The sequence below is a fragment of the Mus musculus genome, chromosome 14 (genome assembly GCF_000001635.26).
Source record: "Mus musculus strain C57BL/6J chromosome 14, GRCm38.p6 C57BL/6J".
NCBI classification, from domain to species: Eukaryota; Metazoa; Chordata; class Mammalia; order Rodentia; family Muridae; genus Mus; species Mus musculus.
In genome coordinates this window covers 66335546-66361999 of record NC_000080.6, presented here as the reverse complement: position 1 = coordinate 66361999, position 26454 = coordinate 66335546, and the positions used below count along the sequence as shown (strand labels likewise).

General features: G+C 47.6%; 1 protein-coding gene and 1 long non-coding RNA gene across 7 annotated transcripts; one reads left to right on the top strand and one right to left on the bottom strand.

The window, feature by feature from the left end:
* Positions 1–319: 319 nt before the first annotated feature.
* Stmn4 (stathmin-like 4) lies at positions 320–17790 on the bottom strand. Of its 6 annotated transcripts, none has more exons than XM_006519317.3 (8): positions 17589–17701; positions 7555–7646; positions 6319–6414; positions 5651–5731; positions 5083–5291; positions 3963–4154; positions 3269–3321; positions 320–1047 (listed from the first exon to the last, which is right to left on the bottom strand). In XM_006519317.3, the coding sequence occupies exons 2-7, from the start codon at positions 7565–7567 to the stop codon at positions 3301–3303; spliced, it is 612 nt and encodes a 203-aa protein (XP_006519380.1). In that variant the 5' UTR covers positions 7568–7646; positions 17589–17701; the 3' UTR covers positions 320–1047; positions 3269–3300. The 6 variants fall into 6 exon arrangements, with proteins under 6 accessions (XP_006519380.1, XP_006519379.1, XP_017171586.1 ...); XM_006519316.3 differs by having other exon boundaries at positions 320–925; XM_017316097.2 differs by lacking the exon at positions 5651–5731 and having other exon boundaries at positions 17589–17790.
* Positions 17791–18270: 480 nt separating this feature from the next.
* Gm41183 lies at positions 18271–25964 on the top strand. The gene is made up of 3 exons (XR_874729.2): positions 18271–18312; positions 21296–21350; positions 23008–25964. It is a non-coding gene; the product is annotated as a predicted gene, 41183 (long non-coding RNA).
* The last annotated feature ends 490 nt before the right edge of the window (positions 25965–26454 follow it).

Sequence of the window (26454 nt, the reverse complement as noted above, 5' to 3'; positions counted from 1 at the left end):
TACACAGGCTAAGAATGTCCTTCTTATAATGAATCCTTGGGACTGTACTAGGATGTGAGTCTACAGATAGGAAAGACAGCATCTCTTTTCTCATCAGCTCGGTGGCCTCCAGCCACCAAGGGACAGCCCACAAAAGGAGTTTAAAAGGAGAAAGAGAGGCAAAGCTCTCATCATTCCAGTGTCTAGCATGAACCAGCACACCGGATACCTAGATGGAAACATTAAAAGGTACCTGCCATCCGATAGGTGGGAAGCCAAACTTTTAAAACACTCTACCCATCTGCAAAGAGCCAATATGGGAAATAAAAACACTGGAGACTGGAAGTAAATGTTTCATTGGTCATGATGATCAAAAGATGACAATGAACAGACGCACACAGACCTTATCCCACCCGCTGCAGGGCAGGTCTCACTCCATCCAGACGGGCTTGTCCTGCTGGCCCTGCAGCCACCACCCCGCCAGGACTCTGCCCTTCACTCTGAACTTCTACCCCAGTTCTCATCTTCTCTCCACTCGGAACCTGGAGGCCGGATGTCCAGGCAGAGCCATGAAAAGCGGGGGCCTTGGCCCAAGTCTGCAGTCAGTGGACAGTGTCACAATGTCCTTGGGCTCATCTTCACCTCCCTCTTCCACACGCTCACTGTCCCCTCTCCCACCCCATCATTGTTCCCCAGAAACAAATAGGATGGCTTCACTGGTCAATCTTTTACATGTACAAACACCAAAAGCAGAGGAAACGCCCCTTGGCCACCCCCCTCCCCCCGAACCCCAGTGCTGGGAGAGCAGCCAGCAGCCGAGGCTGCTGGAACCAGGTTGCTACGGGAGCTGTCCGGCTGTCCTGGAAACTTCCTTGGCCTCTGGGCTTTACCTGGAGGCCTCTTCCTTCAGCTCCTTGTTTTTCCGCACCTCCTCTGCGTGCTTGTCCTGGGGAGGAAGGGAGGGACAAAGGCGGGTCACACAAGGCTGCCAGGGGAGGACAAAGGGCAAGAGAATGGAACGCAAAAGATGGTCACCACGGGCAGAGCAGAGCTGTCAGCGAAGGTATCCTAAGGGGAGGAAGGAGGCGAGTAAGACGCGGGACACAGGTGTGTAAGGCACAGAGTGCACGAACTGGTGAGTCCCCACGTCCTGCAGGGGACCCACCTCACAGTGACCCCAAGATACCCTAGGCCCTCTCTATCTCTACTGGTCATTCTGGTGCTCAAAATGGTCACTTGACTAAACATAAGGGGCTGCTTAGGACAGCCAGCTTAGAAGGAACGGGAAAAGAATGAGTCCGTTGCCAGCATCCCTGACACACCACAGATGTGTTGTTTCTCTCCCATCTCTCTAGCGTCGTCTTAAATCTCTGACTGAAGGAGGAGGACCCTTGAGTTACATACTGACAGAGAACTGTTGGGAAATAGTGCTTGACTCCAGACAGTGGGCTCCCTTACATGTGTTGGAAGACAACCTTCATTTGCTTTGTAGCATATTTCAGCCAAAAGACTAGATCTTCCTTCCCACCCCCAGCCAGCTGTGTGACCTTAACTGACTGTCTTATCTAACTGGGACTCAACTTCTTGGACCTTTCCAGAGGGACTAGAATGGGCAGCTGGCTCAGCTCTGAAACTGTGTGACAAGTGTCCACTCATGGGACCATGCCACACCTGCCTCCATGTGATTCCAGATCACTAAATAAATATCTGTGTCCTTGTAGGCTGGGAGCATATATGTGTTTTTCTTCTTTATGTTTCCCAGTCCCTATTGTGAGAAACAAAAGGTACCCAATGATCCCCCTCCCAGATTCCAGTGTTGTCACAACGAGTTGACAGATTAACCTGGAATAGAGCCACTGAGGCCACCCAGGTTCCTAAGATACACCCTCACCCACAGTTAGTCTTTCCAGGAGCCCTTAGAAATTCCGACAGGCTAAAAGCAAGGAGCAGTATGTCTGGTTCTCAAACTATGGTATCTATCACATGACCTGGAGTCCACACAGAGTCAGACCTTACCCCTAGAAAGTCAGGCAGTAAGTCTGGAATGGGGTTTTTAGGCCTAGGAATTCTGGTCATGACCTACAACACAAGAGCTAGCATGGACAACATTGTTGATGTTGAAGGTATCCCAGGTCTGGGGACAGAGGTGTGAGGGAGAGAGGAAAACATATACCTAGCTCTCAATCTTGCCTCCTGCCTCCTGCCTCCTGCCTCCTGCCTCCTGCCTCCTGCCTCCTGCTTCCTCCAGTGAGTAATTATGAGTGGAGATCAGGTCTCAGAGGAAAACTGTCCTCTCAGATATCTGATCTGGCATCTTGATTCTTAGCTTCTACCTGATGTACACAGCTGACATTCCACACACAACCTTGCCACTCTACCTCTGCCTCCATCTCTGGTTTCAAGTGAGTTGGCTATGCAGAGCCCTGGGTTTCTGGCCTCTGGCCTCTGGTCTCCAGAAATCCCTTGATGAGAAAAAGCTAGTGAGAAAATACTGGGATGTTGCCTCTGAGCCAGGCAAGAAAGCAGTCACTTGGACAAGAGGCCAGGGCCAGCTTCACTGTTCGTATACCATGGAGATCTCTGTGAATCATTTGACCTCTGGAATGGTTTCCTTGTCTGAACTAAGAATGTTTGCCTTGTAAACTTTCGATAACCATGTTATGATAAAAATGAAAGTGTTTTATAAACAAATGTTCAAGTGCTCCAATACAGTCTAGCTTTGTGATATGTTTTAACCTGGGTCTATAAGCCCATAACCTCTCCCATCCAAACTGTGGTTTCCTCAAGAATTTGCCTTGGGGTTGGGGATGTGGTTCTGTTAGCAGCTGCCTACCTTGCATGCACAAAGCCCTGGGTTTAAGCCCCACACCTGCATAGAACCTACATAGAACAGGCTGGGCAGGCTACAATCCCTGCACTTGGAGGTGAAGGCAAAATGATAAGAATTTCAAGGCTATCCTCGGCTACATAGCCAATTCGAGGCCAGCCTGGAATACATGAGACCCAGTATTAAAAAGTAAAGGCAATCTTAAATTTTCCTACAATATCTCTCATTAACTGGAGAAGCCCAAGGTCATGCTCGGATTGTGACCCTCCTCTAAGGCACTCAGTGGAGAAAGAAGCCATGCTGTCCTTCGTGGAATTGAACATCAGAGCATGGGGCTGCCACCTACTGGCCAGCCTGTGCAGCTCACATGCCTGGATGAAGCCAGATCTTTCTGGTAACTGTTGCCAAGGGCCTGAGGTTCTAGGTGGGTAGGCGGGAAGGAATAAGGACCACGCTGCTCACCATGGGACGAGGCCACCGATCGGTCCCGGGAGTCACCGCGCAGCAGGCGGCTCCTGGAAATAAAACACAGAGCTAAAGCTTCCCAGGAGCTGCAGGAGAAACTGAGGCAGCCTGGGACTCAGGGAATGAGGCCAGCATGTCTTCCAAAGAATGACACGGAAGACCAACCTCAGTCTCTCACACCGCTCATAGGCAGGTGACATTTGAGTTATTGACAAAGGCAGACTATTGAGGAAAACCTACTACTCTCTGCCCTTATGAGGAGTTCTGGGGAGAATTCTGTATCCTGCTGTTCTGGCAACCAAGCTTGTAAACCTGGCTCAGAGTCATGTTCAAGTTAGCATCTTTCATTAACCCAAATCTGCCCATTCAACGATAAGCCAGAAGTGTGTAGACATGTGCCTTTCCTGAGATACTTGCACTGGACAGGTTTTCTCTAGAAAAGAAGGCTGTGAGCTGGCTCCTGAGACAGTGAGTAATTTCTGTTGTAAAACCCTAGAAGATCCCCAGAGGCCACCCCAGAGTGTGATGTGAGCTTCCTGCCTATGACTTCCCAAATCATCCCCTTAGAACAATGAGGACCCTGCCTGGGAGAAGCATTTCCATTCCTGCAGAGGCTACTTCCACCAGAGTGGTGTGTAGGTCACACGTTCTTGCCACGGAAGGAGCCTCCTGCCAATCCAGCATGGATTACCTTCTCTTGCAGCCGCTCCAACATGGCAGCCAGATGGGCCTCCCGGTTCTCCTTATTGGACTCCATCTTCTGGGCCAGCTTCTCTTTTGCCATCTTGATGAAGTTATTGTTTTCTTCGATAGCTTTCTGGATCACCTCTCGCTCGTGCTCTCGTTTCTCCGCGAGGTGTTTCAGGAGTTCAGCTTCCTGGTACTAGGGCAACACAAGAAAGAGGAAGACCCTTTAGGTTGAACTTCTACCATCACAGCTTAACAGTGCCACACTCGGATGAGATGCATCCCTGAACCTGGTCCTCTTTCACAGAAGCAGAGAGCTCAGACCACCTGCAAAGCTTTCCATCATCTTTGACTTTAGTGGCCCTTTCCTAAATAGCTTCTGGATCTCTTCTCTCATTTTCCTCATCCATTCTTCCGCTCATTCATTCACAAGTACTAAGTGATCTTATATGAACTTCAAGACCCTCACAACTCCAGACACCAGGAAAAGGAGAAAGTTAGCCTAGTAGAAGTAAACATGCATATTAATAAATAACAGAACTCAGATGTGTGTGTGATAAATGCCATGGATATAAAGGGAGGGACCACCCAATTAAATGGAGAAAGCTATTTTTTTTTCTTTTACCTTGAAAGATGAAGAAAGGCTCACATTAAAATGCATCTGAGCTGAGGAGCGAGAATCAATGGGGAAGAAGGAAGCTGCATACAAAGCCAGCTCTGAGAGGACTATGACACTTTAGCCATTAGCCAAACTATAAGCTCACCCAGTGTATACTCATAGTTTTGTCTCCTTCAGGTGGTGTCTTAGTCTGCACCAGTGGTTCTCAACATGTGGGGGTGCATATAAGATAGTTGCATACAATCCATAACAGTAGCAACATTATAATTATGAAGATATGAAGAGCAATGGGGTACAGTTATGGTGTGGGGGCGGTAATCATAACATGAGGAACTGTATTAAAGGGTTGCAGCACTAGGAAGACTGAGAATTCCTGGTCTATGCCCAGGGCTCGGGAGGTGCTCTCTAAATATCCTTCCCACTCCCATTGGGATGGGACAAAGAGTTATGGGGCTGCACGTCCTGCTCACGATGAGACGGGAGAAAGAGACATGCAGCTGCTAACCTTCCTTCGCTCCTCTGCTGCTTCTAGCTTCTTCTGAATCTCTTCTAATGATGGGTCTCGCCGTCTTGGGAGGGAGGCATTAAACTCAGGCACCCCGTCAAAGGAAGGTGGCTTCAAGATGACTTCAAAGGACTGGCCCGAGGTGCACTTGTTCAGCTCGATGACTTCCATATCAGAGATGACGCACCAGTTCAGGTCTACTGTATCTGCTGTGGAGGGCAGAGTTGGGGCTGCTCACCTTCTGAGGAGCAGCTGGGGCCCCAACAAGCATGCGAACATGCACACAGACACAGGGAAGCTGGGAGTCCCAAGGCACACCAATGACTAGGGGGCTGGTTGATCCTGAATATTGGATCCTAAGGTCAGTGACTTTGACAGAGTAAGGTTTGAGGATTCCCTAGGCAAGGATCCCAGGAGCTGTGATTTGTGATAACAGTCACAGCAACACCACCTGCTGTTGTTCCTTGCTGATGACAGACAACCAGTTCATTTCACCCACCCTCACCCCAGCCCCTCCTTGCCCTGTCCCTCTGATGGCCTGTGGACCTCACCCCTGGCTCCGGCCTACCCTGTTCTCTTCTTTCTCTCCAGTCAGCACTGCCTTTCCGCTGGCTTTGACCTTTCCTCCTACACTGTCTCCCACACCAGCCTAAATGGAAAAAACAGTCTCAGGTCATCCAAACACCCATCTCTCTTATTGACAGACCAAACCCATCCCTTCCTTGCAAAGAGAAATGAAGAGATGACCTATCTGTCCCCTGACCACTCCTCCTGAGAGCATGGCAATCCAGTACCCTCTGATAGGTCTTGAGACTCAGACAGCACCACTGTCACCATCCAGGCTGGAAGTGCTTGCCTGGGCCTTGGGCCTGTCTGGGAGCATCTCTATCTGTCCCTAGAAGCCCTGGTGAATACACCAAGTTTTCTTTTCTGTTCTGTGTCTCCATGAACAGAATCTCAGAACCTGTGTCTGGCTTATCCTGGCATCCTCTGCGGCGTCAAGGAATGTGCAAAAGGGACTCTAGGAGCGAGTGCTCCAGGATGACCCAATCCAGATCCCCAGTGGCTGCCTGGCATCCAGACCACATCCCCTGGGCTCAGACCCCTCGGGCTCTGGGAAAGAAGACACACTATGACTAGGACAGTTTTATGAGATAGGAGTCAATGGGGGGACACCCACAAACACAGGACACAGAAGCTTCCACCCTTTCCTATCCCAGCCGAGCCCCCACTTACCTTCATATTTGTAGGATGATTTATTCAGGGGATCAGACAAGAAGCAAGAGCAGAACAGAGACACTAGTGGGAGTTCCTTCATCTTCTCCTTATAGGCTACAAGAGAGTGCATCAGTGACGATGGGTCCATCAGTCCCAGAAAACAGCACTTCTGTGAGTCAGCTCAGACTTTCTGGCTCCCAAGCCTGGGCCACCTCACACTTGAAATTTGACATTCTCACTCACCCAAATGACTCTATCCTCTGTTACTACCAAATGCTAAATACTCTCAAGTAAAGATCCCAAGAGCAGCCCTGACCCTGTCCCTCCATCTCCTACTCCCACTCAAGGATAAACCAAGGCTTTGATACTAGCTTGTAGGAAATCTATACTTCATTCTTGTGAAAGTACTTGAAATTTCTGCCTAAGGGGTAAACATATTAATAGAGAGACTTCATTGCTACTCTCCTTAAAGTCCAGGCCCACTGTAGAAGGGGTCAGGGTGGAAGTCTCCTCAAATCTTCCCAGCATAGGCATCAAACCAGGGAGAAGCTGTCCACAGAGTAGAAATGTACTCTTGACATGATTGAGTCTTTCTGGAGGTCACAGGTCATCATGGGGGCCTCTGCAGCTCTATCCCCATTGCACCGTGTTTTATTTATAATATAAAAGACTCCCTCAGTACATAGCCCAGTGTTCATTTTCTCTTATAAACTTGAAGGCATAGTTCCAACACTATTACAAAGGCATTGTTTTAAAATTAAATAATACACATGGAGCAAATGAGAAAGAAGAATTCAATTGTGATCCCACCCACCACTCATAAATGACTTTGCCTCTTGGTTTCTCTACCCTTTCTTTCTGTGCATTTATACATGCACACATACCTAGAGAAAGAGGGCTGGAGAGCTGGTAAAATATTTGCCTGCAAACACAAGTTCTGAGGCTCAGCATTCACATGGAAAAGCCACTGAGGAGGCAGGAATAAGAAGATCCCTGGCACTAACAGGCCGGTCAGCCTTATCCACATGCTTCAATCCAATGAGAGACCCTTTCTTTTAAAAAGGAAGACAGAGGAATCCGGAGAAAGGACATCTGAGGTTGTCCTCTGATTTCTACATGCATTTGAACACACGTGTAGGCCATGCACATATGTGTGTGTGTCACACATACACATGCACCTTAGTATACACATGAAGAGGGGGGTGGGGATGGCTTCTGTTATGGTGTCCATCACTGACTGGTGCATGTACCTACCTGCAAGAGTCATGTTGGCTGGAATCTGGTGGCTGAATTGACCAAAAGTCACAGGGGAGTGTTTATCACCAGCTCAGAACTGGATCACAGCCCTAAGAAAGAGAGAATAGTTTACATTGACAGGCTCTTACTATAAAGATTGTCTTTTTAAGCACTGAAGGAATCTTGGGGATACGGCATCTGCTATGACCTATAGGCCCTCTCCTCTCCAACATTCACTTTCCCCTTCTCCTCCTCCACATCTACCCAGGCAGGTTCAGATCACACAATGATCCCTTTCACAATTTACTTGAGGCACTGGACATAGAAATATGAGTTTCCCCAACTTTATTTCTAAGGGGTGTTTATCTGTCCCCCTGGGCAGTGTAATAGCCTGGCTCAAGGTCAGGGTGAAGGTGAGAGGCAAGGCCTCAGTCAAATTAGTCTGGAAATGTTTATAAATTAAATAGCTGTCTAAACTTCTCCACCCCAGACCTCCCTCCAGCCAACTCTGACAGGAGGCCAGTAGGAAACCCACTTTGAGATACCCTTCTACTTCATCCTCTAGGAACCACCAGCTTGGCTCCTTGGATCCACTGAAAATGACCCTGGACCATAAGAGGAGACACACACACACACACACACACACACACACACACACACGCACACACACACGCACATGGAGATATACCATCATAAATAATTACGTTAGTGCAGAGACATACATGGGCATGTGGGGCCATCTTAGGACTAGAGACAAGAATCTCTCCTCAACAAAAGGCTGAGGGGCCTAAGGGGTCCCTGAAATGAGCCTTAAAAGATGAGACAAGGAGGAGAGCTGCCAAGTACACCCTGCATGGAAGCAGGGATTGCTCTTAAGCTGGTTGGAGCTAGACCTGGATATGGCAAGAGAGGAGAGGACCAAAAAGAGATAGGAAGCTCAAGAGAGGAGCATTTGTGAGTACTTAGGAGAGGGGAGGGGACAGGGCTTCACTGACAGCCAGTATTGAGTGCTTGGCATAAAGACCGCTTAATGCTTGGCCACCTTTGATGGTCACTGTGCCAATAGAGAGTGATATGAGCCAGGAGGCTACTACTACTTTGTTCTCAGGAAGATGAGATCCCTGTCTTTATATAGCGAGTATGTCTGCCCTCTGAGGGTCATGTAGATAGGAGCTCCTGGGCCAGCAGTGGGCTCAGTTCCAGCCTCAAAACTAGACTAGTGCAGAGTTGATGCTAGGTGATATCTCACCCCATTACTGGTCATGTGGCATACCCAGACCTGTGCTTCTAGTCTTCATTCTGCAGAGAGCTGCACCTGTGAAATGGGACAAGTTCTGGTCCAGCATCCAGGAAACACCCTCCCTCTACCCCCTGCATCAGGGTTGTTTTTGCCGCCCTGCAGGTGAGGATAGCTCCCCCTTTTGTCAAGGCTAAGAGAGGGTAAATGAACACAGGCTTGAAACAAGATCAACTGCTCTTAGAGGGCTCTGTTCTCTATTTTGAAGCCAAAGATCCTGCCAGGGCCTTCTTCTGCCAACACAATAGGCCTTTTTTCCATGGTGTCAGGCTGGTTCTGATGGTACCAGTGAGTCCCTGAATATGGAGCCAGGCCTGCTGCCTGAGAACAAAGTCCTTAATCATGGGATTGGCATTCATTTAGGTCCAAAGTGATTGAAAAAATTGGGGTGACTTGATGAGAAACTTTCACCAGGGGAGGCAGAGACCTAGGACCTTGGATGATGGGTCAGATGGAGGCTGGGGCTTAGGAACAGGGAGAAGAGGAAGAAAACACACATCTGAGAAAGAAGAGGAGTGAACACGAACAGCTGTGAGGGAAGGGGCCTGTCCTAAGCCTGGGCTGGAGTGACAAGACCCTACACACACACTTTCAACTCTCTCCCAGTTGACCTTCACGTGAGCCTGAGTTGTGCAGACGTGACAAACGCCACCATCTTTGCATTCAGGTGAAGAACTTGAGACGCAGAGTTGTTAAGATATCTGCCTAGGATCACAAAGCTCTAAAGTGGGCAGCCTGGGTCCAGACCCAGATCTTCTGAATTAGAAGATCTTCTCCAGAGGCAAATGGAAGAGTGAGATGCCTGCTGCTTGTCCTTCGTGGCCCCAAGGATTAAAAAAAAAAAAAGCCAGTCTAGCCTGGAAGTGGGAGGGAATTTTTCTTTCAACTATGTATAGAAGTATGTTCCATATGAAAAAACCTCAGCTATGAGTCATGGGAACACAGAATGATGGAGAGCCAGAGAAGAAAGACCAGGACAGGGAATGGGGTAAGGGGATGGGGGGGTGACAAGGGGTCAAGGAATTTGTCACAGATCTCAGCACAGTAAAAACTCAAAGTCACAGGACATTCATTTCATTATACACTCACCCCAAGCATCACAGTTGCCTTTTGGAGGGATAGAAATGCTCTTCCATAGATGAAGATGTCAAGGCTCAGAAGGATAAGGTGACATTTCCAAGCCCATTCCGTGCCCTGGGTTGATTAAGTAGTGTGCACATACCCTAACATTGTGACTGTTGTTTCATGTGAACAAAGGACCACTTTCAACGTGACTGATAAGTTCAAGATGAGAGCATCCCTGACTCCCAAAGAGGGACTTATGACTGACACATGATCAAAACGATGTGGTCATAAGCCAAGGAGTGCGTAGAGATTCTTGAAGCCAGAAGATGCAGGGAAGAACCTTTGAACAAGTTGACTTTGAACTTTCATTACCCTTCTATGTGCTGGGGGTATGTGTCAGCCCCAATATTCTCAGTACCTGACAAACACAAAGTTCAAATCCACGATGCCGCCACTGCATCTCAACAGCTAGTTCTTTTACATTGTCTGATTAACTCCTCAATATAATCTGTGTGCTTGGACCTAGAGATAAATGGGACCCTTCAAAAACTCTCCTGCTGATATATCATTTCTATTTCAGTCAAGACTCAAGAGGCACTCTGAGAAAGGTTACAGAAGATACCACAGGCAAAGCTTTCTAGAAAGCACAGCAATCCAAAGCAACTTTAAGCCCCTAGGGGTAACAGTCACAGCAGGGAGCCTGGCTGTCCCCATTATTAGCCTGTGGCATCAGCATATGGTAGCAGCTAATCAAATATACCACCCTCAGCCCTCTGCCTGTGGTGTGGCTCCTGCTTATTATCTTTGCTCATGTCATCTTGTCATAACAGCCTACAGCCTAGAGGTAGGGACTGCTGAGGGTGCCTACAGCTGTGAGGAAGAGGAGGAGGGAAGGGTTACACCACAGGTCAGAGCACAGAATGCTAGAACTCACAGATGAAGAAGTAACAGCCAGCAGAAGGGGTGCGGTGGGGGGGGGGCAGAGTTTACCTATCAGGAAGAGATGCTGCCCCAGATCTCAGGCAGCTGAGCATCAGGGCATTAGCTGAGCCATGCTAAGTACATTCCAAGCCCATCCTGAGCCTCTTCCCATGCTTACAGTTGAGGTAGAATCTGACCCCAGCCCTTGAGCCTTGAGCAGGAGATCGCTGACCACACACCAAGCTCTAAAGGTCAGTGTGACACAGTCACTCAGCAGTCACTGCAGAAATAACAAGGGCTCAGCATGGTGGTTTCTGGGCTCCTGCACAGAACATGTCACAAACTGGTCGGTCAAAAATAAGAGACTCCTGACCACCCAGTTCCCTTGCTGCAGGGACTGAACCAGGGTAACAGGTGGTAAGAGGACTCAAGTATCTGCTGTCAAAATCAAGAAGACAGCTTGTCCCAGGTTGGAGGGGAACCATTATGCAAGTTGGGCTCCTTGTGCCTAGAAGCATGCATGCTTTGGAACTTGGCTGTATTGAAGTGTGAACTATGCATATTCAGGAACAGAGAGGAACCCATTGGGCCTTGTGTAGACTGCCTTGAACACCAGGATCAGAACAGAAAGATAGAAGACAGACACTTCCACACTAGGGGAGTTTATACCTATTCCATTTTCAAGCTATTGCCATGTTTTCAGTGGGAACAGAGATGGATGGTGATATTCCAGAAGAGCCGCAACTATAGCTCAACTTGATCTAAGATAATGAGGACATCAAAGTTCAGCAAAATTGGGTAGATTGCACCAGTTGCATAGGTTGTAAGGTGCTGAGCTGGGAGGTGAGTTTAATGCATGCTTCACTGGAATGTCTGCCTCTGTTTACAGGATCTAACATTATTGCCAAGAAGTGTATCTGGTGGTCCCAGCTTAGGGACGAGGCTAGGAAGCATGATTGGAGGCCATGGCAAGGTTCAAAGTATGAAGGACCTACCTAGACTGAGTCACACCCAGCAGTGTTGTCCCATTGTAAACTGATCTTCACACAATGCCAGCATCTAAGTGGCTATGTCCAGAAGCACAGATAATCACACTTTTCTGTTGCTGGATTAAAACACTAGCGTATTTAATAATCTAAATCTGTGACTTATACCATGCAACCAGGCAACTAAGAACACAATCAGACACAGCAAAAGAAGCAAATTAGGTGGATGTGGCTGATAGTGAAGAGGCAAAGTCAAGGCTGTTGACTGGAAAAGGGACCTACCAGCAGGAAGAGAGAAGAAAAGATGGCTAGATCGGAAAGATGGAACCTTTCTTTCATATGCTTTCAGAGGTGAACGAGCAATCGCAGGGCTGATAGTTCCCCATGAGGCGCATATGAGACTTCCCTGTGACATCTAGATAAGGACTGCTGTGTATAGTGAGAAGGAGCCAGGTAGGCCCAAGGCACTGCAATGCATATGACTACCTACATCTGTCCCACTCACAGTGTCAATCCCGTGCTCACTGGGGACAAGAGATCCTGGGGTTACACAGTGAGCAGTTGGTACAGGAGCAAACAGAGTGTGGTCCCAGTGTGTGAGCCTTTTCCTTTTGTCCTGGGCCTTTCCCCTTTATCCTGGGCCCTTTCCATCTTCTTGAATGAGACGACAGCCCCATCAGGGTCTGTAGAGCTTTCCTCAGTATGGAAATGGGTGTCCAAAAGGAATGCTGTTGTAGGATACTGTGGCAGAATTTCTAGGCTTTCTGGGATCAGGTGATGATAGAACCTCAGCAGTGTTCTGGGTACTCTAGTGAGACATGGTCGTATGTGTCCAGCCCTTGAGTATCTCAAACTGGCCACACAGTAGGCAGATTGGGCAAGTACTTTGTCTCTGTGAGAAATGCCCAGCTACTGCTACTGGGCTGTGTAGAAATCCACGTGGACTCTTTCTGAGGCATCAGCAGTTAATGCACGTCCGAGTGGTTTAAATAGAGCTGTCTCTGGCAAGGGTTCTACAAGACAAATATAGGGACTCTGGCGCGGATTCAAGATGGGAACTTCGTGGGTGTGGGCGTAATGAATTCTAGCCTAGCTCCTCTAACCACAAGAGTGCAGAAAGAGGCCATTCCAGGCTGACACTACTCTATGTCCTGATGCTCTCTGTGCTGTCCAGTGACTTCAGTGTCGCACATCTCCACTTCTGGCTGGAATAATGTTCCCACAGAGGAACAGCCAGCCTAACTGATTTCCTTCTAGCCTTGGTTCTGATTGGCAGTGTGCGTTTTATTTATATTTAAAACCAAAAGGAGATAATTTATGTTTTTCATATACTGTGGTTTTCATTCTTTCCACACTATTTCTTGGACAGTGAGTACTGTGCTAAGTCCTTCCTTAAGTACTCGACCAGCCACAGATAGTTTGGTGGTGGACAGAAACTGAGCGTGGTAGGTAGGGCCTCGGGGAGTTCTGCTGGGCCTCTGTTGACTCCTGTTGGTCCACGCAGAACCTGTATCCTCAAGGGAGGAGGGGTCAGAGCACCACCAAGAGTGGACAAGTAGGGCATGCACAGGTGACCTGGCAGAGAAAATACGGTTTGAGCAGCTGGCTTAGGGGGAAGCGGGGAACGGTCACTGCTGAATCACCCGTTGAGTGTTTCTAAGGGCTCCAACAGGAACTGGTGCCAGGCCCATGGTCATGAACTCCTAGAGTACATAACAGACATCGAAAGGAAGCTTTAGGTGCATTCCGAGGACACTTGACCTGCCAACCCTGGAGCCCTGAGTCTGCAAAGACCTGAGAGCTCCAACAGCCACTCTGAGAGGCAAGACAGGGATGGGGAACCACAGCCGGAAAACCTACATCCCCAAACAATACATGGAGAGGGGAATTCTTGGGCTATTTTTATTCCCAGTTCGATATATGCAGAGGAATCCATGCCAGAAGTTAAGTTCTGGGCAGCAGCTCCCATTCAGGCATGCTAGCTGGAATGCAAGAGTGTGACCAGGACACAGGGTAAGGCCCTGGGGTCAAGGACACTTGCAGGCATCACTCCTGGCCTCACTCCTAACAGCATCAATGCAGACAGCATACATGGTGTATCACACATTTCCCAGTACATACACATACGTCCCTTTATACACAGCACCGCACGACATTAACGTTACACACCAGGGAAACCTATCACAGAGAATCAATCACTCCCGAAGTCTGCGACTTTATCCTTTCAGCGTTTCACTCCAGGAATTCGCATCCCTGCCCTTAAGTTTATTACATAGTTGTAATCACTTCACCCTGAATCCTGCAATATAGCTACCCAGACACCCATTTACAAGAGGATCACCCATGGGGGAGAAGAGGAACAACAATACCCTCCCCCTCCCCTGCCAGTTTTTTAAAGCATTTTTAAAAGCATTTAGACTTTTACATTCCAGTTCTAACAGGAAGGAGGAAGCCATAGAGATCTATGCGTCCACCCACACACATATGTCCCTACCCACTCCCCCTACACACATGCATTCCCTCCTTGACAAATCCAAGAATCTCTTCCATCCATTACAGCTCTATGCCCCCTCCCATGGGGTCTGCTGTCTGAGGCAGGGTATGGAAGTGCTGAGAAAATGGACAGGTCTGAAGGGGCAGAAGGGTGCATTGGCTAACCTGATTCCACAAGGAAGGACCCAGTACAGAAGGGTGTGGAGCAGAGGGCTGAGTTTCTGTGGGTTATTAGGGGACTGAGTCTTGGAGTCCTAGTCAAGTGGGACACAAAGACGGGATCTTTGTGTTTCAGGGGGAAAAAAAAACCACAAGGTTTTCTTGGGTGATGATCTTAATCATTCATTATCCAGGTGAGCACTAGGACCTGGTACGTGCCTGACAGCATTCTACCACTGAGCCACATCCTGAAGTCGCCTTCCTTCTTGCTTGTTTTAAATACCAACTAACCCAGTTCCCTCCTACAAAGCAAGTATGGTTTATGGGATAATCACTTAGATCTTCGATTCCTCTTTTCTTTTAATTTTAATTTTTCTTTTCGATTTTTCTTTTTCTTTTCTTTTCTTTCTTTTCCTCTTTCTTTTCTGCTTTTATGGTTGTTGTTTGTTTTCTGTTTTGTTTTGTTTTGTTTGGGGGGAGGGGTTGCCAAAATGAAATCTATATTCACTACTAATCCAAACAAAAACAGAAGACACTCCCACTTCCCTGAATTCCTTCCTTCTGTGCTGCAGAAAATATGTTCCAAGAGGCTCCTTAGGTGTCTGGAACCACAGACAACGGCACTCTCCGTACACCATACCCCAATTCTATACTACTTAGAATAAAGTTGAATCTACACAGAAGACACAGTTAAAGAGCAAGAACAGTAATTATTACATTTAAAAATGTAACATTGTTGGTAAAAGTTACTTTAAGAAAATGTTTTTTCCCCTAAAAATGCCCCTTGAATATTTTTGGGTGTATTGGATCTTGGGTAGCTGAGACAAAGGAAGGTGAAACCATGATCAAGGGGGACGACTGTGGTATGTCAGTTCAACAGTGTGCTGGGTGTGGGTGCTTTAGTAATCCTTCAGAGCATGGTACACCCCTGAATAAACACCTCTCTGGTTCAACAAGACTGGGATTTGTTGTAACTCTGGGTCATCTAACTGTAGGTAGAAGCAGGGGCATACAGTTTACAATATGGACGTGCTATTCCATTGCTGTGGGGCACCTAGCAGGTGGACAGCAGAGCGATGGCTGTCAATCAGGCGCAATGGCAGTTGCCACTGAGGAGTGGACATTTAACAGGTCCACTGTCTCAGTCTGCAGGACAAAAGGACTTCTGGACATTGCATGGACAACAGTGTCCACTCAGACACTGATGATGTAGATGGTCGTTTTCTTGTTGGCTACATTTTAATACAATCAAAATTTTAAAAATCTTTAACTGAAAGCAAAAAAAATGTTCAGCCTGGTGAATTTTCCATGAAAATGTAGGCTTGGGGCTAGAAGAGAGAAGCAGATGTCACTTAGCCCAATGATTCTCAACTTTTTATTGATTGGAATCCACAATAAAAGCTAGATTTTTATCTCATGATCCAGCATATGAATGCCACAAGAATACACATGTGTATTTGGATAGCAACACATTTATACACAGATATACATCTAGCTAAAATATATAGAATTAAATAGGCACAAAAAAACACAAGCCATTATACAAGGTGTGTTCTGCCTTCCCCCACCCCACCCCACCCACTCTGTCCAGTCTAATTGTATTTTTTAAATATCAGTTACATTCTACAAAATTGATCTCATTATCCTAGTTAGATTTCAGTCTGCAGTTCAAAGACCCTGATCTGACATAACCTTCACAGTAATATAAAGATGCCTAGTATCTCTCTGCTGGGTGTCATCCAGCCCCCACCCCCATGCTGTCAGGTCAGGGATGGGGCTCTCACTTCCCACAAGGCAGTAGGCTCTGTGATGGACCCACCTAGCAGGTCACTTCCCAGTTGTTCCAGATGGGTGGAGTTGGGGGAAAGAAGTCTGGAGCCAGCTAGAGGGATCTCAGCAGCTTAGGAAAGGACCAAGAACACAGCTTTATCCACAGGCAGGGAGCAAGGTGGGCTGGCGGCAAGGGCATGGAACTGGGTGGCTGTGGCTGCCTTCTGGCTTTACATTGACCTGCCCCCTTTGTCTTTGCTTCCCTCCACCACTATCATTATTTCCACATCTGGTGCATGATCTCATCTCCCAAGCACCCATCTGAGGGAGAACTCCCACCCCCCAGAGGACCCAACCTTAGGGGAGACAGATTCCCACACATTCCATCTCTACCCTTCCCCCCTCAGAACTCCAGCAGGTCACCATCAGGTCATCCCATCTGCTGCTTGGTGTTGGGGTATAGGGTATCCCTGTTTGGGGTCTTCAGAGGGTGACCTAAAGCTGTCTGACCTGTCCTCTAAAGTCTCCCCAAGAACTGTCCAGGTTGAGGACAATGAGGCTCCTCCACACCTGGGCAGATATAATTTTCCTGGGAGATATAAAACAAAGACAGCGCTGCCACGTGGGAACACAGCTATCAGACGGACATCAAAGCTCTGGATCCCTATATGTGGGGGTGAGGGGATGCTAAAACTCCTGGCTGGGGCTGTGGGCTGAGCCTGAAGGGGGCTAGCTGTGACTGGTCAAGATCAGAGAGCCTGGGTGTGGCAGTCCTGCAAGCTTGCATCCTCTGCCTTAGAGCCAGTTGCTGAGCCAGTTAGAATTAGGCTAACCTCAGGGTGGGGCGGGGCAAGGAAGAGGGGATGATCTCACTGTATCCTTAGGGCCAAGAGAGAAAAAGCAAGACTGCACAGAACTAAGGAAGAAAGACAAGATAGTCCCGAAAAGCAAATACAACAAGAACAGATGAAAATTTCACAGAGTTTCATCCACTGAAATAGGGTCTTCAGTCAGAGCAGCCCCAGAGGAAGCCGAGCTCCAGTAAACCTTCCTCTCCCAAAACCAAACATTTTTTAAAATGAAGAAATAACTCAGCTTGAACCTCCGACATATCCCACTCATCTGGAACAAAAATGATGCCCTGAACCCACCCTCGCCCCTCTTCAAGCGCCATCATTTTGCCTCACCCTGCTTCCCCCCAGAATTTGACAAAGTTTAATCCACTCAGTGAAACCAAAGGCAACACAATAGACACCAGACCCTCCGGTTTCTCTCTCCTCTGTGGCTGCTGTTTTGTTTCTTTTGTTTAAAACCCCCGCCCTCACCCCACCTCCGATTGTCCATATCTCAGTTTTACTTACCTGCAGTCCGGTTTCCAAAGCGAGCTGTTCTCTTCTCACTCCTTCAATTAGTGGTACCCTGGGCTTCTCTCAACATCAGCACCACTGCTGGGCTCTCATCATGACATCACCTCCGAGCTCCCTGATTGGCTAGCGGTGGGTTGCTTGGCAATTGGACAGTCTCCTTTGGTGGAGCCGGGGTTGCCTGAGTGAGTAACTTAGAAGGCTGGGGAGTGAAAGATGATGTCAGACAAAGAGCCTGCTCGCCCCCTCCCAACCCCCGCCCCACACGCACCGGCTGCCTGTGGGGCTGGGGAAGCAGAAGGGGAGAGGATGACCAGGAGTCAGGAGAGGGTGTGGTATGAAAAGGTGGAGGTTCCAGCACAGCTGGCAGCTTTCTAGCTAGGGGAAGGATGGATGACTTGAGGAATCTTTAGCTGTTCAAATCTGGGGTAGGGAGACTATAAAATCTAGAGGAGCAAGAGTAAGGGCAGATGACCCCTAAATACATCCCCCTGAAGACTTGGTGCTGACACATGTGGAGAATAGTTTAGATGGGAGGGGGAAACTGAAGAATCCCCAGGAGCCGGTGAGAGCTCTAACCTCACAGGTGTCCCAGGAATGTAGGGTTTCCCATTGCACGCCTCAAAAACACGCTCCTCCCTCTCTTTTACAGAATCTACGTAGCACTAATGTGTCTTCACAGCCCACTCGGCCAGCCTGGGCCAATCAGAGGGAGCCACAGGTAGGAAATTAAACTGGAGATCATTACACCAAGGGCATTCCTAAATGTGGTGGATTCCTGGAGAACAGAGATGGATCACTGGTGATAGCTTTCCTTGGGGACTGAGGGGACCCTCTGTGCAAATGCATCAGCTGGTCACACATTGCCCGTCTGCTGCAGGCAGCTGTTGCAGGGGGGAGGGGGAGGGAGGACAAATGGCCCTGTGGAGCAGAACTCCCCCTCTAAGTTCCCTCCTATGAATCCCCTGTCCTCACCTCCAGTCTTCCTTCAGTTCATTCCCTTTTCTTAGAAGGGTGCACTATGTTGTTGTAATATATTCAAACTGTGAAGTTTATTCTTTTAACTACTCCCAAGAATACATTCCGATTGGTGATTGTGCAGCCACCATGCTGTGTAAAGCCCGTCACCTCCCATCTTCAGAACTCTCTCATCCCTCCTAACTTCCATCCATACCCTCAAACCATAAATCCACCTTCCCCAACCTCTGTCTCCTGCGCAGCTCAATAAAGATGCCTGTCCTGGGCGCTTAGTGGAAGCTATCATACAATATCTGTCCTCCTGAGTCAGACTTCCTTCTTTCACGTGTTTGACTATCTTTGAGAAAGATTTGCTTGGTATTGATTGGCATCACACATCCTCACCCTCACCCTCATCCCCTAGACTGAGAACACACAAATCACATTGAATTCAACCCAGACTTTGAGATGAGGAATTTTTTTTTCTTTTTCATTGTTGTTTGAGACATGGTCTTGCTATGTAGACCAGGCTGGCCTTGAACTCATAGAGAGCTACCTGCCTCTCTCCTCTCTTGTGAGAGCTGGTGTGAAAGGCATACACTACCACACCCAGGTTTGAGGAGAGTTTTTAACAGCAATAGCATTTGTGCGTATCTGAAGTGGTGGCTGCCACACGCAGCCGCAGCTCACTGGTCGACTGTCTTGGAGCCTCTGATCCTGACATTTACCTTTCATCTACCTGCCACAGCCACAGTGCATGGGTTGGTTTCTCTCTGCCCGTCACCCTATGTTATTCTGCAAGTGTCTCTTTTGGACAGACATTTCCAAACCCCCAACTCCACACCAGGAAAAGAAGCTAACCTTATGCTGCTTGGCAGGGGCCTTGGGTTTCAGAACACATCTGGCTGTTTTTTCAGGCATCACCCTCAGGAGTGCAGCCAGGGAGGAATGCCATTCAGACTGAAATTCAATGAGCACTGCCACATCCCACCAGCCGAGGACCCAGATCAGACTCAGAGGTGTCTCTTACCATACCAGACTGGGGTCCAAATTTAAGCAAATTGCAAAGTGTAGCCACATTGCTGTCAAGAGGAACCCTCTCCCCTCCCCAATCTGCCCTTCCCAGCCTGGGGAGTCTGGAACTCCAAACACCACACAGATTAGCTAGCTCTGGCAATGGAGGGAGGGGATAAAAGAGAGTGGGTTGCCATGACGATGGTAGCCAATCAGCTATCTGCTGCTACCAAGAGAGGGAAGGGTAGTCTGAGTCGCCCTGCCTGTGAAACAGAGTGGAGCAAAGGTAAGATGGAAAGAGACAGGTCATCACTACCCAAGGCAAAGAACAGGAGTGGGAAAGAGAAGTGAGACGAGAGCTGCTCCTTCTCCAGAATCATCTAGCTATCACATGAAGCTGTGATCAACACACACACACACACACACACACACACACACGCACGCACTCACGCACGCATGCACACTACACACACAGCAGTCATTCTGTAAGGGTATTGCTTATTCGCACCATTTATAACAAAGACACTTCAAACAGTGCACCTGCTAGGGCGTGAGGCCTCCATCTGAATTTTGAGGCACACAAAATGAGCAAATAGAACAGGAGAGAAAGGTAAGCCAGGCCGAGCCACTGCCGGGAGTCTTACTGGATGGCTGAGTGCCGTGGTTTCCTTGAGGTGATATAAAATGATAAAGCAATGAAAAGTCAGAGTTCTTGTAGGAAAATTTACCAAGCAGCGCATCCAAAGAAAGCCATGGCCACAAAAGAGATCAGCAAGGTCAAAGCTAGGAGGTTAACAGGGTGAGACTAAAGCTGGAGACAGATGCAGAAAGCTGGGTAGAGACTGCTCCTCGATCTTCCCAGCTTGGCTGAGAAAGGCAGATTGCATGAGGCTATCACTCTACCTGCCAAGCCAGCTTCCAAGTGGGCCAAGGAGATAGTGACCAATGCTCAGATGTGGCAGCTGGAGCCCACGATGTACAGAGCACACCATGGCCTCTGTGGTTGCCACCTGTCATAGCTCTGTGCTATACATAGACTGTGCTATATATAACAAGGACACTCAGCCCTCAGATCTCCACCTGCTGCCTGGCTGCACCGTGGAGACCCAAGCCATTTATTTTTAGCCAGGAATCCTGGGACAGGTCCCTCTTAGTGAACTGAGTCACCACCCTTGGTATAGAAGTGCCTGGTCACCTCTGCCTGTACTGGGGGTAGTTCTGGAGCTTCATAGAAGCTTGAACCTCTTTCAACCCTCAAAAGCCAGGATCTTAGCCTGACATGAGAATTCAGTAAGTCTGATAACCTTGTATCCACTTGACTTGAACCAATGCAGTATCTAACGCTCTAATTCATAATCTTGTGGTGCTTCACTTCCTGCGCTCACAAGGAGGCTGGGAGTCTCAGGGTTTCTTTATGCAGGCTTTGTGGAACTGAACGTTGTCAGTGACTTTCTCAGTGTGAGTAACAACATGTACATATGATGTAATTGTTAAATGTGGATGCTTGTCTCACTGGAAGCGTATCTGCTCTGACTCATGAGGCCTTGTGACACTTTTAAGTTCACTTTCAGCCAGCAGACACACAAATTAACACAGCTCACTCGCCTTTAAGTCTTGTTGGATGACGGGAGCCATTCATTTGTGCTGACTGTTGGGTCTGTAAACTAAGTCAAGAGAGCAGTTTGTGTTTATAACAAAAGCAGATTGTGTTTATAAAATCTGCTCTTTTCAAGGAATCGGAGACCTGTGTGTTATTGAGAACAGCACCTGGCACAAAGGATGGCCTCAGTAAGTGTCAACTCTTGAGACTGGCCTTATACACAGAGCACATAATTGAATGCAGGAGGCTAAAGAAGATGGAGGAAAGTGTAGGATCCCTTGGAACTGGAGTTATAGATGGGTGTGAGCTGTCTAGTGTGGGTGCTAGGAATCAAACTAGGATACTCTGTAACAGCAAATTTCTTAACTGTTGAGCAATCAATCCCTCTAAGCCTTCATTAGAAACGTACTACAACAGCTAAAGTGGATGAGTGTTGTGGTACATGCCTGCAATTCGAGCATGCAAGAGGCTGAGACAGGAAGATGTTGAGTTTGAGGCTGGCCTGGGCTAAGCAGAGAGGCTCTGTCTCAAAATAAATGAACATTAATTAATTAATTAATTAATTAATTAATTAATTAACAATAAATAAATAAAGGCTTAAAAATACCAAATTGAGGTAAGAACTCAGACACACTAGAACTCAGAGTAGTGTTCACACTACTGGTAGAAATGTAAAATGATGCAACTGCTTCAGAAAATAGTTTAGTTGTTTCTTACATAAACATCCATTAGCCAGAGGTTCAAGCAATTGCACTCTTGAACATTATTCCCAGAGAATGAAAAGTCATACTCTTGCAAAAGTCTATGTACAATATGTTTGTAAGCTCTCTTTGTAATAGACCCAAAGAGGAAATAAGATGTCTCTCAATAGATGAATGACTAAGAAAAAATGGGGTATAGTCATCCCATGGAATACTATTCAGCAGCAGAAATGAATAGACTATCAGTACAACTGGAGTGTATCTTTAGAGAATGATTCTGAGTGAGAGAGAGAAAATAATCTCCAAAAGTCACAAACCAGATGATTTCATTTACAAGCACAAGATTGTGGAAGTGGGAAAGATTGGCAGGTAGCAGGGATTGGCAATGATGGTGGTGGGAAAGTAAATCTTCATGGAGTCCAGCAACTCTGCATCCTGACTGTGGTGGTCATGTGAAAGTCAGCACCAATGGTAAATGGCTAGGACTGCTCCTGCACCTCACACCAGTGTCAGTTCCCTGGTTTTGACCCTGTGCTGCAGAAACATGTTGCTGTAGTTATTGGAACTCAGTGTAGAGAATGTGGGTCTTTCTGTACTCTGAAAATTCTTCTGAATCTGTATTTCAGAATTAAACATTACTAAAGATAAATAAATAAATAAATAAATAAATAAATAAATAAATAAAATAAAGACAAGAATAGGAAAAGAAATGAATGCAGGCTGTTTCATACCCAGCAGAGGGATCCACTCAAGAATCGGCTGTTTCATACCCAGCAAAGGGGTCCTCTCAAGAATTGGTCAGGGGCTGGGATTGGTGGGTGGAACATGCATGAGGCCCTGGAGTGCCATTCTGAGCACTGCAAACATCAGTCATGTTGGTGGCATAGGGCTGTAATCCCATCCAGCACTCAGGAGGTGGAGGCAGTAGAATCAAACGTTCAAGGTCATCCTTAGCTGCATAGGATATTTGAAACCAGCCTGGGTTATGTGAGAGAAAGAAGGAAAGGGATGGAGGGAGAGAGAAAGGGAAGTAAGGAGGTAAGGAGGAAGGGAACGAGGGAGGGAGAGAAGAAAATGAATCATATTCCTTCTCTCTCTCCTGCCCCCACCCCCAGGTTGCTGCCACTCTTTCTTCTCTTTGCAGGTCATCATCTCTGCTGCCTAATGTTCTAGGCCTCAGTGTTGGACCACAGAGAGAAATCCCCTAGGTATCTCTCAGATCCAATTTAAACTGAGAAAAATCAAAGTAAGCAGCCCTGCATAGACCAAGAGTCCACACCACACACATCGCGGTATTGTCACCTGAACAGACACACCTGCGTAACTCCTTCACCAGTTCCCATTGCAGAAGAGTGCTAACTGCTTTTCTGTTGCCAGGATAAAACACCACAGCCAAAGCATCTTCCAGACAATTCAGTTTATTGGGAATTATGGTCCCAGAGGATACATGTCCACGTTGATGGGAGCAGCTGCAGCAGCAAGCTGATGGCACACATCTTGAAACACAGGCACAAAGCAGAGAGAGCAAACTTGAAATTCTCCAAGTCTGCCCCCAGTGGCATGTTTCTCCAGATAAGACAACTCCTAAACCTTCCCCCAGACAGTGCCACTAACTGGGAACTAAGTCTTCAAACATTCAAAGCTATGAGGGCAGGGCACTTCTCATTCATGGCACGAAAGAGGTGAGGCCCTGATCCCAGACAAGAGCCTTTCTCCCCCAGCCCAGTCTCCTGCCTGCCCCAATCTTGGGGGAAAATGGTAATGATCCACCACCTGGAGCTCATCTGCTGCAGAAAGGGTCTGGACACAGCTACAGGGATGACACAGGAACCTCAAGCCAGCATCACACGGTGTGGTCCTACTGGAAGTGTGAACTACTTCAGGCTCGACATCTGACAGAGCCAAGTGCGTACCTGGAGCTGTTTCCTTGGTTAGCCAGTAGCACCATTCAGGGTAACGCAAGGATATCTCCTTGTGCAGGGTCCTCTGAACCATTCTGGGAGGACTTTGGTGTGTGTATGGAGCATGGTGGGTGTGTTCACAGGAGTCTTCTGAGGAGAGCTGGGAGCCTCCAGGCTTGAGCCTGTTTCTTGCCTGTGGGCATCAGCCTAAATCTTATGTATTGATATGAGTTTTTAAAAGAAAAATCCTATTCTCCAGGCTAACATTTTTCTTGAGCACAATGCCTAGATAAATCTTAATTGACAGCCCATCAATCTAACTTAGGGAGGCCACCTTAGCTGAAAGGAATCGCTCCACAGCTGTTTAACCTGTGCTTGCAGGTCAGTTTTTTAACAGGACCCGAAGAGCTGGGTCTGTGTCTGCATAATGCATTTTGCCCTAGGGCACCAGTGGAGAAATTCTGTGTCAATCTCATTAGTGATGTGGAGCATCCCAAGCTGAGTCTCAAAGTGTGCTTCTTGGCTGGGTGGCAGGAGGTGTCCCACCCTCAACCAGCACCCACAGATGAACTGGAGAGGAACTGGGAAGGCATAGGGTTCCCCCAGCTCCCCTGGCCCTGCCCCTATGTCCTTGTTCCAATTGCCAGAACCTGACTGTTTCATAAGTGGTATGCCAAATTTAGTTCTCGATGTAGGTTGCTGCAGGGTGTCACTGCCGCAGCTCAGCCAGTCCTGTGATTAACTTCCAGAACAGATTCTGAGTGGTACCCCATCCTATACCTCCAGCAGGAGGGGCATCAGGAGTAGGCTTGCATAACCGACCTAATTTTCCTAGCCACTTTAGCCTGTCAGCCTCAGACTGGATATCTCTTGCACGCACCTTGCTGGAACCCCAGGAAGACTCCGACACAAAGCCTGACTTCTCTGTCTCAGCTGCAAAGCAGCCTAAGTTCTTAACCCAGCAGACACCATTGCACCAGCTATCTCCAGCTGCATGTCACTGGCATCATCTTCTGTCCCCCAGCATAGTGGAATTCTATTGGCCTCACGTCTCTGACATAGGTCAGCTGTGAGGTTCTGGGCAGCTTGATTTCCTAATGGCAGGCTGCATCTTATTCAGAGTTCATTTTGCTGAAGATGAACCAGAGGCTACTCCAAACCACTGGACACTAAAGCAAGAAATTCATTAAGTTCAGAGAAGTGTCACCAAACAGAACCTGGAAATCTACCCCATCCCTTCCTCTTCAATCTCTTGCTTGTGTAAACCACACACTCCGACTTTGCATTTAACCCCATTCTGTAACCCCACTCTGCACTGTCTCCAGCTCAGCCTTTCAGCACACTTATCCATGTCTCTTGGTGACAGAGTCATAGAGGAGGCTCTCTCTATCCCAATTTCAATATTTCCAGGCTAGAGAACCTGTCTGGGTCAGTTTAGGACAAGTATATGTTTTGGCCTCAGAACTTGTAACTCTGCGGGGATGTGCTGGGGGTGGGAGTAATGAAGAGCTACTGAATTCCATGAATATGTGCGCGTGTTCCATCAAGGTTAGCAACTTATGATAAAACAGTACGGTGCTCATTAACGAAATGTCATTGAACAGAAGGCCATTGCTGGTGGCACAGCACTTAAATTTAGCTGGACCAAACAAAGCAAGACAGGTGGAACAAGAGCAGTGTCTGCCTAAATGGAGAGTTACTTCTGGAGAGTTCCCTGAGAAATGCCAGAGCTGACTGAGTGGGGGGAGGGGGAAGTGAGCCCACCTTCCTCAGCCAGCATTTCTATGTGCTGTGTGCTTTCGTTTGAAGGGAACATTCTAGAACTCATGAGCTGGAGTCAGTTCTGATGCATTCCTTCGCTGGCTTGTTCAGGATTTCAGAGAGACCAGGGGGGTTAGGGTAGGAGGCCAACTGGAACTCCTCCCTACCAGGTGCATACAATCCAGAGTCCATGAACTGTATGCATCCCAAGGCAGCTATGGATGTGGTCCAATACATTCATGTATGACAACATCACATTGCAATGTCAAAAGGTTGGATGCCCCTGCTAGACTAAATGTTTATAGACAGTAAGGACCCAGAAGTCCATGAAAGGAAAATGCAGGAGAAACACACACAACCCCTCATAGTGGTTGCTGAACAGCCTCTTCAACCTTCCTCCACCTTCCTGTGCAGATAAGGGTCTGTCCTACTCTGTTCAAAGGTACACTTTAGAGCAATGATACCAACCTCAAGCATGATCATTTTTAAAATGCATGTACTTATGAAAAACCAATTTGTACCTAAAACCCAAAGGACATTAGAAACATCCACATGCACAAAGTCAATGGCGTTTTCATGTGCTAGCACGATAAATAAGGCATTAACCAAGAACCAGAGACAGGTGCGTGAGAGAGGAGACACATAGGTTATGAGCCAATGAGACTATAATCAGCAAGGTGAAGGTCACACATCAGCGTGCTCAGGCTGATTTCAACTAGCAAACGGAATTGCAGAATATGGTTCCATTTCTGTGAGTGTCTAGGGTAGATGTTCTCGACCCCTTTGAGATCATCAGAGAATACAGGTATTTACAATTCATGACAGTAGCAAAATTAGTTATGAAGCAAAAGTAAAAATAATTTTATGGTTGAGGGGTCACCACAGCACGAGCAACTGTATTAAAGGGAATCAAGAGTTAGGAAGGTTGA

Coding starts and splice junctions, on each gene's coding strand:
- Stmn4 (NM_001310522.1), bottom strand. Junction 4,155..5,082: donor CAGCAGAGGAGCGAAGGAAG/GTTAGCAGCTGC, acceptor GTGTTGCCCTAG/TACCAGGAAGCTGAACTCCT. Junction 926..3,962: donor TGGAGCGGCTGCAAGAGAAG/GTAATCCATGCT, acceptor CTTCCTCCCCAG/GACAAGCACGCAGAGGAGGT.